The sequence below is a fragment of the Euprymna scolopes genome, chromosome 41 (assembly GCF_053919585.1).
Source record: "Euprymna scolopes isolate OS-2025 chromosome 41, ASM5391958v1, whole genome shotgun sequence".
NCBI classification, from domain to species: Eukaryota; Metazoa; Mollusca; class Cephalopoda; order Sepiida; family Sepiolidae; genus Euprymna; species Euprymna scolopes.
The window spans coordinates 26,914,776-26,934,379 of NC_136522.1; the positions used below are offsets into that span (position 1 = coordinate 26,914,776).

Consider the following 19,604-nt stretch of genomic DNA (forward strand, 5'->3'; position numbering starts at 1 on the left):
GACTCTCGGAAAATAAAAAAAATCTAAATTTTAGGTATTTATCTGGGGCAACACTAATCAATAAAATACCAACTTTGTGGATGCTTGTTTTTTAGTTGTTTTTTTTTTTAGCAGGACATACAAACATACAAACACGGACAACTGTCCGCTATTTAATAGAAGTCATAATTGTACTAACGAAAATTACTTCAGGGAAATATTTCTTACACAGTACTTAAATATAATGGCTTTAATTCATTAATTTTTGGAAAATCATTCTTTCAAAGTACTCTCATATGATGAACTTGTGTCAGCTTGGCTTGTACTAACAAAGTTAACAAAATCGTTGGGACAACAGAGTGAACCGTCGGGTTAGGGATGAAAAAACTAAGACTATAGGTTGCAAGAAAAATAGTCATCAGAAAAAGAGGTCCACAAGTCAGCAGTCTTTGCAAAGAAGCTACTGGAATGTGAATCTGTAATAAGGTATCAGTTCACTGGGTATCAAGACAGTGAGTTGATGGAATACATTAGTCAATTCTGAAGAACACATGCGCATAATAGTATTAATAGAAAAGACTGAGACTAGCAATATCACGTCTGTAAGAGAGTGAGGATGCAGTGAAGAAGAAACGATGGGATCAAATCAAATGTTTCTGCACTTTATCAAGAATCATCATATGAGACAGATTCACCAATCCAAATAGGAGAACAATACACCATACATGGTCTGATAGAAGAGATAGAGAATGGCTTCAGTTTGGAGAAAATGTTTAAAGCTATAATTCAATAACTTGAGTTTTATTTCTTCCGCCCGTCACACCAATAATTTCCTGGGTAAGGTTAACACTTTTGTCCAAACTTCCAACTTCTGTACACGTAACGCACCTTCTCTCAACTCCCAACGTACTTCTGCTAATTCAACTTATTTCTTTTCTTCTTCATTCATTTCATTCCACGACCGACCCATTGAATTATGCACACGTGCTAATTAGGTAAGTCGCACGTTTCCCTACAAAAGCAATAAAGAAAACTTATTTTACAAGAAGCAGAAAGCACAATGGATCTATTACATAAACTCCAAGAAAGATTTGATGAGAAAAACCCAAAAGTTTCATGGTCGATTTCTTCCCAAAATCAGAGTTATACATGAGAATAATGAATTGACAGATCTGTTCAGTTACATCAGCTAAAAGATCAACAGTTGAACGAAAACCATTAAAACCATACTAATCAACATGTGCTAACCCTGTGCCATACTAGCTAAGGCTTAGTAAATTTTAACAGATTCTCCTCGAGTTTCCATTCGTCAAAATAAACTAACATTTATAAAAATGACATGTTTATTTTACCACAACTGCACTATTATCGAAATTCCTTAAAATCTTGTACAGTTTTGAAATTTAAAAAAAACTACCGTATATTTAGGTGCATAAGACGACCTTTAAAGTTAAAAAATCATCTTTAAAAATCAATATTTCATAAGATATCAGGTGTTGCAATCTCTAGACTAGACCAAACAAACATGGATTCGTTATTTAGCAGTTGTCTTATACAACCGATATATGATAAATTTATTAAAATTTGCTCCAATTTTGTACCTCGTCTTATCTGACGGTTGTCTTAGACGCCAAAATGTATGGTATATGAAATCAAAACAAGATGGCGATTGAATTTGATCTGATGTCGTGTAATTTCGTTTAATCAGCACAACATTGACACATTTCAAGCGCATTTTTCTCAAATTACATGCGTAATACTAACAGGATTTTTACTAGAAATCATATATCATTTATTAATATTTAGCAAAAACAAAACAACATATAACCATTTTTTATACAGAAATTTTTTCGCGTTCTGCGCTAGCCGCAATTTTTAGCATTTACCCCCAAATTGATATATTTACTTCTATTTAAAATGTGTTATATACAACACACTGAATAAATAATTTAAAACATGTATATATGTCAATAAAACAAAGCAAAACGCATCAATACTTCAAAGCAAATTGTTACAGTACGCTCAAGACAATCACTCCCGTGTTATAATGATGCATACACAACTAGAATGCAAATTAGGATATATGCCGGAATTGCGTATCGCATTAGTAAAAAAATATGCATCGAACATAAGATGCACGATAATTATGGATTAGATAGATTCGTGATCAGTACTCGTTGATTCGTTTTCCGGCGAAAGTTGACCTCGCTTGATTTATTTCGTTCTAGCGTGTGTGGGCGTTCGACGCGTGGCCATTGTCTGTTTACTGAATATATATATATATATATATATATATATATATATATATATATATATATATATATATATATATATATATATATATTAAGCCTGAGGAATCCTAGCGTGGATGAAACGCGGAATATTCTGTGTAGCTTAATCGCCATATATATTTTATAACTTACTACCTAGCTCTACATACGTATCGAGCACTTTTGAAGTAAATACTTTAAGTTTACGCACAAATTTATACTTTCGTATATTAATTTATGCGACTAAACTAAGTAGTTATATATATACATATATGATTGTTGAGCTGGATTAAATCCGACGATATGAAATAAAATGGAGGTGGAAGGACCTGGATACTCAACGTTTCGCCCGATTTATGCGGGCTTCTTCAAGAGGGATGGTCAATGACCATCCCTCTTGAAGAAGCCCGCATAATCTTGAAGAGAGAAAGAGAGAGAGAGAGAGAGAGAAAACAGAGGGATTGTATAGCTCCTTCCTTCCTTGATATTTGTTCAAATTTTTAGAATTATCATAGTCTGGTGTAATTTACATTGTTATTGTATTCGTTCTAAAAGTAAAGCCTTTCTTATCAATAGCTTTTTTATTACTCGTGTCAGCATGATTATAGATGTAGATGTTAGAATGACAAATATTTTACCTAGTATTATGGTATACAACTAATTTAAAAAAATAAACAGTTTAATGTTTTTTGTGAAAATATATGTAACTCTTTATATGATAGCAAAAATAATAGACTAATCTAGATATTTTTTATTAATGTTATATGTGGAGACTTTCATGACTGGAATAAATATTTTTGAAAGAAACTAAAGCGAAAGATATTTTGGTTTTTAAAAAGAACGCGCTTAAAAAAAGACAAAGTAGCTAGATGGAATCAAATATAGATTTATCTTATGCAATTCTATTGTGGTTTTAATTCGAAAATTTGAGACTTCTGTTTTGACATTTGTATGCACCCCATTAAATTCCCCATTAAAAGTTACACTTGATTCACGTAAACAATATTTGGTACAACCATATTAATCTACTAACCTGTTTCCTTTGAACACTGAGATACATCTGTTGATCCTGTTTCCAAGGTCGTTCTATTAACTGGACATTTGATGCATATAATGCTGTTCGTTTCAGTTTTGTAATAACCAATATTGCAGTCTTTACACGAAAGATAGTCTGCTGATGGCTCTTTACCAGCCGGACAATTTGCTAAAAAAAAGGAGAGAAATAAAATAAACTTTATAAATTACAATAGAATTAAGTTAGCAATATAAAAATGTGTCGGACAGCGATATTTTCCTGGGCACATAAGAATTTTGGGGCCTCATTAACATTATAGGTTTTTACCAAGGAACCCACTCAAAGTAAATGATCCGTTTCCAAATTTTATAGGTAATGATTGATAATTTTTTTTTGCATAATTTGGATTACTATTCTCATCTTGGTCGTTATTTTCACAACGTTTCTGCCGATGTAACTTCCAATGCAATTTTTCATATTTGTGAATTTTTATGTCGAAATTGAGAGAACTTATATAGAATTTCAAACTGAATCCTTTATTTAATCCATAGATATAGCTTGTTCTCGTTCCATCAGCAATGACCGGGTAGAAGTGTTAAGTAATTTTGATTTCGTTCTTTGTTTTTATCGCTTATAGTAGGGATTGAGCATTCAACCTCCAAAAGACTTTTATTTGGAACTGATTGATATATAATACTATTATCCGTTACACCATGGGTCCATGTGATTCTCCACTTTAAAAAATGGAATTTCGAACTGAACCCATTATTTCATCCACTTGAACCGCGGAGGTTACATCTTGCAATATGTTTGCACTATAATGGGGTATGATCCCGCACAGTCGCGAGATTCTGTTTATAAACGATGCTGCTAGGAACTGACGAATCGAATTAATTCATGTTCTGCCTACTGAGAACCAGTCACCTCCAGGACTTGTGTAGAACAACTAACTATCGGAAACTGTCTGAAACTAAACATGGCCTACACTTCTAGATGTTATGGGCCCAGCATACCTTTATTTCGATGAATCCGAATCAAAATTCTAATTGTGGCAAGTGAAATTTTTAAGATATCTACGAATTCAAAAGCTAAACAAAGTACTACAAACACAACCTGAAAACAGAAACGACCCCGACTTCATTTAAAAGAACGCAACTGTCTTTGCGGAATTAATACTGTGCTTAGATGACCAAAGTCTATCACTGGTAATGAGAGAAACCATGAACGATGGCTGCAAAGCATGAAACATATTGAGAGAGCATTATTTATCGAAAGGAAACCCCCAAATTATTTCTTTATATACTGAACTGACCTCTCTCCGGAAGCCGAAACCATTACAGATTATATTATAAGAGCCGAGAAGTTGTAAGAATAATATCCAAAATGAGAAGTGTAGATTCAATAACCGAAATCATACACAAAAATGAGACTTTTTTTATCCGACTACTCGACAGATCGGACACCACATTTCATGTCTATGATTTCACGTTATCTCGTACACAAACCGAAACAAATTCATACTCCTATGCATTTATGTGTGTGTGTGTGCATTGATATTCATATTAAAATCCATTTTTTCTATTTATTTAAAAAAATATACAACTTTATTATATATGAGTCCTAGAATTGCGTTCATCTACAAAAGATCTAGCTAATTTGCATATTTTTTAAACATTCATTTTAATTAATTCCCTATTAGTTTTTTTTTCAGTTTTCTTATAGGATGGTCATCATTAGTTAACTATGACTTGTAATTACATTCATGCAGATATTCTACATAAATATTGTGTAAAATTTGCGTAAACAAATTTATTTATTATTATTGTTTACTCGAAATTTTGGTTATAGTAAACACAAACCTTTATATATATATATATATATATATATATATATATATATATATATATATATATATATATATTTGCTTTTAAAAAATCGTTTAAGAACCAAGATAAGAAACAGTTGTCCAAATAATCTGTTCAAATGAACTTTTCACGTTTCAAAGGTTAAAACAATTTGTGGGACTCCATTCAATCCAATATATTCCAATGGAAAGGACAGAGCTATTGTGATAAAGACGTGTACTTTATATAAAAGAACAAAAACGGCTTAAATAATTTAATTAACAGCATACCGAAAATTTTACACACACACTTACAAGATTATTATATATATAGGATTATATATATGTATGTATATATATAAGATTAAACGTCTGTATGTGTATGTATGTATCATATATATATATATACATATATATGTGTGTATATATATACATATATATACATATATATATATGTATATATATATATATATATATATATATATATATATATATATATATATATAAAGATATGAAAACACACAAAGAATAAAGGAAGGTGAAATACAGGCAAACTAATCTTTGTCTGATAAAAATCTGGTTATTGACAGGTGAAAACAGAGGCAAGAATAAAAACGAATCTTGTTGGTTAGCTAGCAAACTTAATACCACACGTATATATATATATATATATATATATATATATATATATATATATATATATATATGATTAGTTTTTTTGGAAAAAGAATTCCAGCAGAGTGCTCAATTAAAAGGAAAATCCAAATTTTAAGAGCGTACTTATATTTTGTGTACAGAAAGTTGTTAGTTGAGACAGGTCATTGGTACCGTCGGTTTCAAGCCCGATAATAAGGCCCGTTTAAGGTATCCTTATCGAGCTCTCTTCAGCCAATATTATCAATAAGATAGACGAATATTGGCTGAAGAGAGCTCGATAAGGATACCTTAAACGGGCCTTATTATCGGGCTTGAAACCGACGGTACCAATGACCTGTCTCAACTAACAACTTTCTGTACACAAAATATATATATATATATATATATATATATATATATATAAATGCGTAGCATCAATTCCATGCATTAAACGCTGAAAATTCTGTGTAGCTTAATTGCCATATATATATTTCATAACTTACTACCTAGCACATATTGAACACTGTTGAAGTAAATACTGAAGATCAATAAATAAAATATTATATCTTCTCATCAGATTTAAGTGGTGCGTAAAATAGTACTACATATATTGTGTGTATTTAGGCAGCATTTTTTTCACTTAAACAAACTTTATTAAAGAAAACAGAAAACTTCTTTTTTATTTTTTTCGATTTTCTTATCTTTTTGGTGTGCAAAATTAAAAATCTTAATGCATGTCCTGTACGCATAATGGACGTTTTCGACCCATTCTGTTTCAATCCAATGCCCTTATTAATGTCAGGAGTTTTTGCATTTTTCAAGTTAAAATTTGTAAAACTAATATTAGAAACAAATGTTCCAACATTTTTAGCATTTCATTTTAGCCAACTGAGCCATATCTTATGATAAGCATTTATACATTTATACATTTCGCATTAAACTATTCTACATATTTGACGTATTGTTTAGTTTAAAAATTGAATATTTATCTCCGTTTCTTTATTAAAATAATTAAAAATATTTTATAAATGTTTACTATTATATTTTTATTTTAATAAGATTTTTCAAATTTGATATTTATTTTTCCTTATTTATTGTAAACATTGGATCTATTTTAGATATATGCAGAGGGATTTTAAAAAATCCCTACGCAAAACTAATTAAAGTAAGTTGAAAAGACAAATATATTTTTGTTTGATTGATGGTCATGTGATTAAATCGTTTGCCTTTAGTATCAATATTTTGTGCCACCGTGGTTTTTAATCTCGCACCGGACAATTGTTTTGGTTTTTTATTATGTTTCACTTATTTCTTACTCGATATCAATCATCATCATAAACTTGAATATTTTGTAATAATTTTAATTATCAAGCGCATGTAAGAATGCTTAAGCGTGGGTACTGTCTGCAGAATAATAACTTAAAAATGTTTATGCAATGTTCACGACTTCACTCGTTGGAACACTCTAAACTTGTATATTTTGTAATAAAAAATAGGTAAAAATTATTTAATATGTGTTCTTAACTTTTAATCTTGGCTATAAACTTATGAATATCAATGAAATATTTTTCATACTTGAATTCGGTTTTTAATAATTCCATTCAATATTCATTCATTCTCGTGACAATTGCTTGTCTAGGGTAAAGACTTAGCAAATGAATCAAAAGGTGGCTTCGTGACTGGGTTCGAATCTCATAACCGGCAGGAATTATCACCCCTACACGTATGATTGCGTAAGCAGGAAACACTAATGTCTGTAGATATAAAGAATAATTATTGTTTAACTATAATGTTCAAGCCCCTTTAAAATACTGTCGGTGGAATAATAACTAAAAGGCAGTTAACTAGCGTTTATCTAAGTTGACGATTTTTGCTTGTTCGAATAGGGAAAGAACATATGACACCAATTTCATTTTTTAAAAACAAAAAAATATTTTCATTCAGATTTATCGATTTTTATATTTAATCCGATCGCCAGTTTCTCCTGCTATGATATATGTTAATATCATAGAGGAAGTTGGAAAAGATATATCTCTGTCAGTTACTAGTTCTCTTACTTCCATTCGAATCACCGGATTCAAATAATTCATAGGGTACATCATTATCGCTTTACTACATGTTTTTAATAAACTGTATAATTTCCATGGAGCATGCTTATTAGAATTGAAATAAAAATTAAAATAAATTGTGGAGTTTCTATACTTACGTATAAGGCAGTCAGTTTTACTGGTAGAAGCAGTTCCAAATGTTGTAAAGATTCCTGTACAAGCGATGCATGGATAATCCCCCCTGTTTGCTTGGTAGGTTCCCTTAGGGCAGACTATGCATGCACTCTTAGAATTATCAAATTTATAGCCAGGTGGACAGTTCACTAGAACAAATAAACAAATGAAATTTGAAATTGAAAATAGCAAAAAAAGAATGAAAAATCCATCTTAATGTTTATATCTATCTAGATATGGATTGCTTTGATATTCTGGATTGTGAATGGCTTGGATTAGTAGCTGCGACATAGATATGGACAAAAATGTGTTTATTTATTACTGAAGACAGGAAATTTAACTTAGAGAGTTTTTCTTTTCATAACACTGACCCATTGATGGTAAGGCGTGTTTGGAGTCAATTAATTGCAAGATAGCAGAGTGACCACAGGTTGACAGATGTTATCTCAAATCTTGAAAGAAATGTGCCTGAATATAAATATTGATAGTGACTTCTCAAACTTTCTTCAAGCAACACAACAGCAAGCAGAGATAGTTCATTCACAACGATTGCCAGGATTCAACATCCTCATGTGGGGCGCAATCTACATCCATATGTGACACAGTTTGATCATCGATTTAGTGGGCAACGGCTTAACATCTGTGAGAAATATGATACCGGCTAATTAACCACCTCTAAGTAAAACCACAAAACGAGAGTTCGCCCCATGGATGATGGATGACATGCTGGGAGTTTATTTAAAGTGAAACTGATTTTTACATAGCTAGCCTCACTCTCTCATCCAAACAAGTCTGATTCAGTGACAATACAATGTCGAGACAGTTTGTGATCAGGTGGGAGGCAGGAGCTGCCAGAAGTGTCATCGTCCGATTTACATACAATACCATCTGGTACTGGCCGGTCTCAACGTTGCTTAACTTTGGCAGTCTAATAAGAACTGGGGTGTCAATGTGATTTTGTCATATCTGAACCAATATATGTTCCGTCTGCCTGCTTCCCACCGGACTACAACTTGGATGTGTTCAAGTCCAATGTTAACAAATTCCTAATGAACCGCCCCCTTAAGTAAACACTTCATCAAATCTCCACACTAACGTAATGTACTTGCAATAACCCTTATCCCTGAGTGGTTTCCGGGCCTTGATAAGTGGTGATCACTGTGTAAAAAAAAAATAATTTGCTTTCGTGGCATTCGAATGAGTTTACACTTATATCTCTGCGAGCCAACATTTTGTAGAAGGTGAAACTAATACTTAAAATTAGAAACTTTGTATTCTTCATATTAACTCTAAGACGTTAATTCTCCATTTTATTTACCATTTTTATTTATTTGTTTAATGCAAGATAAAAAAATAAAATAAAAAAATAATGCAAGATAAAAAATAAAATAAAAAATAATGCGAGATAAAAAATAAAATAAAAAATAATGCAAGATAAAAAATAAAATAAAAAATAATGCAAGATAAAAAAATAATGCAAGATAAAAAATAATGCAAGATAAAAAAATAATGCAAGATAAAAAAATAATGCAAGATAAAAAATAATGCAAGATAAAAAAATAATGCAAGATAAAAAATAAAATAAAAATAATGCAAGATAAAAAATAATGCAAGATAAAAAATAATGCAATAATGCAAGATAAAAAATAAAAAAATAATGCAACATAAAAAAGAAAATAAAAAATAATGCAAGATAAAAAGAAAATAAGAAATAATGCAAGATAAAAAAAAATAAAAAAAAAATAATGCAAGATAAAAAAATAATGCAAGATAAAAAAGAAAATAAAAAAATAATGCAAGATAAAAAAGAAAATAAAAAAAATAATGCAAGATAAAAAATAATTCACGATAAAAAATAAAAAAAAATTATGCAAGATAAAAAAGTAATTCAAGATAAAAAATAAAAAAATAATGCAAGATAAAAAAATACTTCAAGATAAAAAATAAAAAAAAATTATGCAAGAAAAAAAATAAAAAAAATAATGCAAGATAAAAAAATTATGCAAGATAAAAAATAAAATAAAAAAAATAATTCAAGATAAAAAATAAAAAAAAATAATGCAAGATAAAAAGGGAATATAAATGGACATATACGATACAAATATAAAAACTAAAAATACGAAAACACAAAATAACTCAGAAAAAATCTATTAGCAATATAACAGGTTACAAATACAAAAATATACATACGAAATAAGTATTTAAATATTTGTTTAAAATAGATTCCCGCACTTTTTAAATATATTAATTTATTGATCTTTAGGACAATATAAGGAAAGAGTTACGAGGCAACCAAAGGCAAACCTAAGGCACACTTTCTACTTCCCTTTGTTAGATTTTAAAAGATTAAAGAACCTACATCCCTGCCATAGAGAATTTTGAACTGAACCGTTTATTTAACTGAATATTTGAAAATGGTATAATTAGCACAACTTAAGAAAGTGTCTGTCTTAAGTTTGCTAGACTAATATTTTCTTTAATAACCTTTATTGAAATGTATGTTTCTCTTCGAGACTGAAGATATTACAAAACGATCAATAATTATCAAGACAAGGGGAGGTAACTTCAAACAAATAGAAATTCAATTATTCAAACAATTGAAAGAAATAATAACACAAAATAATCTAATTGGTTATCCTTACCTTCCGTACAATTATTAGCACTTATACTGCCTGTTGAAGTTGTTGTGTAGGCTGAATTTGGGCAACTTATACAGTTAGTATTCCCCACTGAATCCTTGTATTTTCCTTTTTCACAAGGGAGACATGAAGATGCACTTGCGTTGTAATAGCCGGCTTGACAATTCACTGCAAATGAAAAGTTTAGAGTTTTTATTACATACTAGTCTACCCGTTAGCCCTTATAGGGTAATATGAAAAATGTTCAAAATAAAAAGTGATTTGGAGATTATATAGTATTTTATTGTCTTGAGAAAACTTCTTTTTTTTAAGTGATGAGTGAAAAAATAAAACTGAAGAAGCCCCCAGAACACTGCTGCAAGCACTAATTAAAATTAAGGACGCCCTACTAAAAGTACTACTGAAACCAAGTTTCTACCTCTCCCCTGCTTGAAGAGAAAATATTTTTAAAGTAAGGCCTGAAAATAATCAACCGCCAGAATCCACTCGAAGGCTACTAAAAGTAGTAAAGATGGTTATACATATGATTATAGTTATATATTGTATTGCTATCTTTTAATCAGTTTTTTTAAATCAATGGTGTTAAATTATTAATATATTTATTCGTAAGGAAAACACGTTAAAATAAGTTAAAACAAAAAATATTGTTGACCATGTGTATGCTTTGAATAGCAGTAGTGGCTTTTAATATCGGACTTAAGACAGGGCAGCCATTAAATAGGTAAGTAGACGAATTTTTTGAAACCGGAAGTCAGAAACCGGACAGACGATTTAAACGGCCAAGAAAGCAAGCTGATCTGAGTTTTATAATTATATAGATATTATCATTACATTTTTTACAGATATCATTATATACGTTAACATCTCTCTCTCTCTCTCTCCACACACACACACACACACACACACACACACACACACACACACACACACACACACACACACACAGCATATTTCAGAAAGCATATATCATAAGGCATATATCATAAAGCTTATGTCAGAAGGCATATATCATACAGCATATATTAGAGAGCACATATCAGAAAGGATATATCATAAAGCATATATCAGAAAGCAGATATCATAAAGCATATATCATAAAGCATATATCACGACGCATATATCATGAACAATATATCAGAAAGCATATATCAGAAAGAATATATCAGAAAGCATATAATCTGTAGCATATATTTTGATATATGCTTTATGATGTATGCTTTCTGATATATGCTTTCTTATATATGCTTTATGATATATGCTTTCTTATATATGCTTTATGATATATGCTTTCTGATATATGCTTTATGATATATGCTTTCTAATATATTCTTCCTGATATATGCTTTCAATATATGTTTTCTGATATATTATTTCTGATATATGCTTCATGATATATTATTTCTAACTATGCTTTCTGACATATGCTTTATGATATATGCTTTATGATATATGCTTTATAATATATGCTTTAAATTATACGCTTTCTTATACGTGCTTTATCATATATGCTTTCTGATATATGCTTTCTGATATATTCATTCTGATATATGCTTTATGATATATGCTTTATGATATATGCTTTATGATATGAGCTTTCTGATATATTCTTTCTGATATATGCTTTCTTATATATCCTTTCTGATATATGCTTTATGATATATGTTTTCTGATACATGCTTTTATATAGTCTCTGTGATATATGCTGTAATATATATTTTTCTTATATATGCTATATGATATATGCTTTATGATGTATGCTTTCTGGTATATGCTTTATGATATATGCTTTATGAGATATGCTTTATGATATATGCTTTATGATATTCTTTCTGATATATGCTTTCTAATATATGCTTTGTGATATATACTTTCTGATATATGCTTTATGATATATGCTTTATGGTACATGCTTTCTGATATATTCTTCATGACATATGCTTTCTGATATATGCTTTATGACTTATATTTTCTGATATATGCTTTATAATATATGCTTTATGATATATGCTTTCTGACATATGCTTTATGATATATGCTTTCTGCTATATGCTTTCTCATATATTCTATCTGATTTATGCTTTCTAATATATGCTTTCTGATATATGCTTTCTGATATATGCTTTCTTATATAAGCTTTATGATATATGCTTTCTGACATATGCCTTATGATATATGCCTTATTATATATGCTCCTGATATATGCTTTATAATATATGCTTTATGATATTCTTTATAATATATGCTTTCTGATATATTCTTTCTAATATATGCTTTATTATATATGCTTCATGATATATGCTTTCTGAAATACGCTTTATGATATATGCTTAATGATATATGTTTTATGATATATGCTTTATGATATATGTTTTCTCATATATGCTTTATGATATATGCTTTCTGATATATTCTTTATGGCATATGCTTTATGATACATTCTTTCTGATATATGCTTTTTTACATATGCTGGTCGATTTATGCTTTCTGACATATGATTTATGATATGTGCTTTCTGACATATGCTTTCTAATATATGCTTTATTATACATGCTTTCTAATATATGCTTTATGATACATGCTTTCTGACGTATGATTTCTGATATATGCTTAATGATATATGCTTTATAATATATGCTTTATGATATATGCTTTCTTATATATGCTTTATGATATATGCTTTCTTATATATGCTTTCTGATAAATTCTTTCTTATACATGCTTCATGATATATGCTTTATGTGATCTGCTTTCTGTTATATAGTCTTTATGATATATACTTTCTGATATATGCTTCATGAGATATGCTCTCTGACATATACTTTTTAATATATTCTTTCTGATATATGCTTTCTGATATATGCTTACGTACATATTCTTTCTGATATATGTTTTATGACATATGCTTTCTGATATATGCTTCATAATATATTCTTTCTGATATATGCGTTAAGATATATGATTTCGTGTATATTCTTCATGACATATGCTGTACGATATATGCTTACTGACATATTCTTTATGATATATGCTTACTGACATATGCTTTCTGATATATGCTTTATGATATATGCTTTCTTATATATTCTTTCTGATATATAGTTTCTAATATATGCTTTATGATATATGCATTCTGATATATGCTTTATGATATATGCTTTCTAACATATGCTTTATGATATATGCTTTATGATATATGCTTTATAATATATGCTTTATAATATATGCTTTCTGATACATGCTTTATCATACAGGCTTTCTGATATATGCTTTCTGATATATTCATTTTGATATATGCTTTCTGATATATGTTTTATGGTACATGCTTTATGATATATATGCTTTATTATAGATGCTTTATGATATATTCTTTCTGATATATGCTTTCTGATATATGCTTTCTGATATATGCTTTATGATATATGCTTTATGATACATGCTTTATTATATATGCTTTATGATATGTACTTCATTATATATGCTGTCTGGTATATGCTTTATGATATATGCTTCGTGATATATATTTTATGATATATGCTTTCTGATATATGATTTCTTATATATGCTTTCTAATATATGCTTTCTGATACATGCTGTATGATATATACTTTATGATATATGCTTTATTATATTTGCTGTATGATATATGCTTTAGGATATATGCATTATGATATATGCTTTATGATATTCTTTCTGATATATATTTCTGATATATTCTTTCTGATATATGCTTTATGATATATTCTTTCTGATATAAACTTTATGATACATGCTTTATTATATTCTTTATTATATATGATTTCTGATAGATGCTTTTTGATATATGCTTTATAATATATGCTTCATGATATATGCTTTATGATACATGCTTTATGATATATGCTTTATGATATATGCTGTATGATATTCTTTCTGATACATGCTTTCGTATATATGCTTTCTGCTATATGCTTTCTGATATATGCTTTCGGATATATGCTTTATGATATGTGCCTTATGGTATATGCTTTATGATATTCTTTCTGATATATGCTTTCTAATATATGCTGTATGATATATGCTTTATGGTATAAGCTTTATGATATATGCTTCATGCTATATGCTTTATGATATATGCTGTATGATATTCTTTCTGATATATGCTTTCTGACATATGCTTTATGATATATTTTTCTGATATATGCTTTATGATATTCTTTCTTATATATGCTTTCTGACATATGCTTTCTGATATATACTTTATGATATAGTCTTTCTGATATATGCTTTCTGATATATGCTTTATTTTATATGCTTTCTGATATACGCTTTATGATATATGCTTCATAATATATGCTTTCTGATACATGCTTTCTGATATATTCTTTCTGATATATGCTTTAAGATATATGATTTCTTGTATATTCTTCATGACATATGCTGTACGATATATGCTTACTGACATATGATATATGCTCTCTAATATATGCTTTATGATATTGTCTTTCTGATATATGCTTTATGATATATGCTTTATTATATATCCTTTATGATAGAGACAAACGGATTCTTTCCGAATTTTTGTCTCCACATAAATTCACTAAAATAACTGTCAAGCAGATCGCGGTTGGTTCCACCCTCCTTTTTATTTTGTTGTTTCGTCTCCTTCCACATCCTCTCCACATGATTTGTTTTTTTTGTTTATTTTACATAGGTTTTACAACTTATGAAGGCCCGAAGGCCACTCAGGGATAAGGATTATTGCGTGTACAGTAATCAATGGGATAGTATTGCAGTAATCATTAGTAATGGGTGTTTAGATAGAGTGTCTTATTTAAGGGGTCGGTTTGTCAGGAGTTTGTTTATGTTGTACTTGAAGACGTCCAAGTTGTAGTCAGGTTGGAAACAGGCAAGTAGCAGAGATTTCCACTGGCGTGCAGTTCTGAGAAAGAAGCTTTGCTTATGGAATCTACGTTTGGATTTAGGTAGAGATAAAGTGTGGGGAAATTTATTGACAGTAGTTTCAGCCAGACGGGTGTTTCTCATGAAAGATTGGCGAGGTGGGACAAGGGATTGGAGCTCAGACGAGCACCTGCCATGGAAATAACGATAAAACAAAAACAGGCTCGCAACGTATCTTCTGTGGGAGAGAGGTTGCAGGGAAGAGAAAAGGGAATCCCCCACGTAACCACGAAATCTATTTTGAACTCTGTCAAGGCAGGATAGGCTGTTTTTAGCAACTCCTGTCCAGATGTGGCAGCAGTACTCCATCCTTGGACGTATTTGGCTTTTATACAGATAGAGAATTGCATCAGTAGTGAGATATCTTCTGGAGCGGTAGAAAGATCCCACCATCTTCCCAGCGTCCCTGGCAACAGATTTGATGTACGTGTTCAATATCAGATCAGGAGTAAAGGTCAAACCCAGAAGCTTGTCAAAACATTGAGCCTCCCCAAGACGAGAGCCATCCATTTCAATTGATGCCAGATGGGGATCAGAGCGTTGATGATGTAAAGATAGAAGCTTGGTTTTGGATGAATTAAAAGTGACCAGCCACCTCTTCCCCCATTGTACCACATGCTCAAGATCAGAGGAGAGAGAATTAGAGAGAACTTTATCATTTACGGCCTTTGATGTTTTGCCATAGATGGTCGTGTCATCAGCATAGCCCTAGTTATAGGGTCTACGAAATGAAGACTGTGGTTAACCGTAAGATGTCCGTACCCTTCTGATCTTACTTTGCAGTCTGCTTTCCAGCAATCAGAAACCATCGTGGTCCTCGGCAGTATGTACTTTTTATTAACAAAAGAAAGCTTTCTGATTTACGGTTTGTGATTGTGACAAGAAAACCCTCCATCTCAGTAGAGTCGTATTCTCCAAAGACCCAGAGCGGTTGGACGGACCCTCCCGACATAATGTTTTCGTTTGTTGAAAAAGGATTCATAAACTTCCACTGTGTGCCATGGGCCTCCGATCTGCCGAGAATTTCTAAGGAAATAGTCTTGACAATTATCCCTCAGAAAGTCTTTCCAATCAGTGAGAGTGTGATCTGACCCGATATCGCACTCTCGCCGTAGATTTTTGTGCGTTGCCATTTCGAACGGCCACAAATATATGAATCGTATAACCGTAGGTAACAGGAGATGGGACGTCTCGAAAAAGGTGCCATTGCGCAAGTACGTCCATTGTCTGCAGTGGTTATTAGTGCACCTCCAGCCGAAACCATCGTTTACGTTTCGTTTCTTCATGATGCATTTTTCGCCGACATGTTTTGCATCTTTTCTCCATTACTAGCAGTTGGTTTTTCCTGGCAGAAAACAAGAACGTTTTCTGTGGATTTACAAATCATTTTCAGCCTAGACTGATTCATTTTCTTTGTTTTTTTTTATTTATTAAATTTTTGTTTATTTGTTTGTTTTTGATTGAATAAACACAATGAAAGCTTACCCTTTCTTAACCTTTTCCGTGAAAAAACTTTTCTTTTCTTTCTTTCTTTCTTTCTTTCTTTTCTTTCCAGTTTTTAACGTCTGCTAATTGGCGTCTCTCTTTTTACTCGCTCGTTATAATCTTGCGTTTCCGTTTTTTCGCTGGACGGTGCCGAACGCGACTCACGGAAAAACGGGCACTAAAGGGCAGAAGCAACATAAATAAGACAACATGGTGGCATATGTACAACAGTGTGTATTTTATTTTACTTCAGTCGAAGTTCTCAGAAATCAAGAGGCCACACTTTTTGGAACTAACACTTGATTTCTATATGAGATACATAGATATTCGAATATTCTATTAAAGTTCTTTACCTCTCAAACGCTGAATTAGTAAAGAATTCGAGAACATAATAATAATAGATGCTGTATGATATATGCTTTATTATATATGCTTTATTATATATGCTTTCTGATACATGCTTTATGATATTATTTCTGATATATGCTTTCTGCTATATGCTTTCTGATATATGCTTTCGGATATATGCTTTATGATATATGCCTTATGATATATGCTTCATGGTATATGCTTTATGATATATGCTTTATGATATATGCTGTATGATATTCTTTCTGATATATGCTTTCTGACATTGGCTTTATGATATATGTTTTCTGATATATGCTTTATGATATTCTTTCTTATATATGCTTTCTGGAATAAGCTTTCTGATATATGCTTTATGATATATGCTTTCTGATGTATGCTTCTGATATATGCTTTATGATATATGCTTTATTATATATGCTTCATAATATATGCTTTATGATATTCTTTCTGATATATGCTTTCTAATATATGCTGTATGATATTCTTTCTTATATATGCTTTCTTACATAAGCTTTCTGATATATGCTTTCTGATATATGCTTTATGATATATGCTTTCTGATACATACTTTCTGATATATGCTTTATGATATATGCTTTATGATATATGCTTTATGATATATCCTTTATGATAGAGACAAACGGATTCTTTCCGAATTTTTGTCTCCACATAAATTCACTAAAATAACTGTCAAGCAGATCGCGGTTGGTTCCACCCTCCTTTTTATTTTGTTGTTTCGTCTCCTTCCACATCCTCTCCACATGATTTGTTTTTTTTTGTTTTTTTTACATAGGTTTTACAACTTATGAAGGCCCGAAGGCCACTCATGGATAAGGATTATTGCGTGTACAGTAATCAATGAGATAGTATTGTTGTAGTAATCATTAGTAATGGGTGTTTAGATAGAGTGTCTTATTTTAGGGGTCGGTTTGTCAGGAGTTTGTTTATGTTGTACTTGAAGACGTCCAAGTTGTAGTCAGGTTGGAAACAGGTAAGCAGCAGAGATTTCCACTGGCGTGCAGTTCTGAGAAAGAAGCTTTGCTTATGGAATCTACGTTTGGATTTAGGCACAGATAAAGAGTGGGGAAATTTATTGACAGTAGTTTCAGCCAGACGGGTGTTTCTCATGAAAGATTGGCGAGGGGGACGAGGGATTGGAGCTCAGACGAACACCTGCCATGGAAATAACGATAAAACAAAGACAGACTCGCAACGTCTCTCCTGTGGGAGAGAGATTGCAGGGAAGAGAAAAGGGCATCCCCCACTAAACCACGAAATCTATTTTCTTTTATTTATTTATTTATTTCTTTTTTTTCCCGGTTTTTAACGTCTGCTAATTGGCGTCTCTCTTTTTACTCGCTCGTTATAATCTTGCGTTTCCGTTTTTTCGCCGGACGTTGCCGGGCGTTGCCGAGCGCGACTCACGGAAAAACGGGCACTAAAGTGCAGAAGCAACATAAATAAGACAACATGGTTGCATATGTACAACAGTGTGTATTTTATTTTACTTCAGTCGAAGTTCTCAGAAATCAAGAGGCCACACTTTTTGGAACTAACACTTGATTTCTATATGAGATACATAGATATTCGAATATTCTATTAAAGTTCTTTACCTCTCAAACGCTGAATTAGTAAAGAATTCGAGAACATAATTTCCCTCTCCACAGGCAATCATTCAAATATGTTATAGCATACCTTTCTTAAGGTCTCTTGCATTTACTGGATTCCAGGACAAGAATCCATCTATTCTGGTGGAGTATCCAGCTTTGTGCTGTTACTTGAGGTAACATCAATTGGAAGAAGGTGCCCCATTCCTCGTAAAAGCCAATGTTGGCTAGCCATACTGAAGAGATCTTACTTAAGCAACGAATACAAAATGTGATTTTGAATATTTGGTCGGTGTTTACTTGCAGAGAAAAGTATCTTCATGCCAGGTTGTACTGAAAAACCCCTGAACAACTGTACCTTAGACACTCGAAGATATTGTCTAGTAGGCATTCAAGTTCTCCCCAGCATTACTAGAAGTACAAAATAGTTATAGAAAAATTACTCATCCTTGGTCGCAGGCTCCTCTATACAAATTTTTTAGAAGCATCGCACTTTTTAGCTTTGTTTTGTATGAAGTCCATACGTTTTCCTTTTAAGGTTTATTACAATCAATTTCGTTATCTTACACTTTCTTTTTGATATGCCTTGTTTAAATTG

General features: G+C 31.1%; 1 protein-coding gene across 1 annotated transcript in view; it reads right to left on the reverse strand.

The window, feature by feature from the left end:
* The window catches only part of LOC145266449 (uncharacterized), a 303,389-nt gene that overhangs the window by 99,562 nt on the left and 184,223 nt on the right, over nucleotides 1–19,604 (reverse strand). Inside the window, exons 17-19 of the mRNA XM_080122125.1 lie at nucleotides 10,608–10,772; nucleotides 7,950–8,114; nucleotides 3,283–3,453 (exon numbers count right to left, since the gene is read on the reverse strand). Coding sequence (XP_079978251.1) covers nucleotides 3,283–3,453; nucleotides 7,950–8,114; nucleotides 10,608–10,772 — 501 coding nt within the window. The remainder of the gene's footprint in view (nucleotides 1–3,282; nucleotides 3,454–7,949; nucleotides 8,115–10,607; nucleotides 10,773–19,604) is intronic.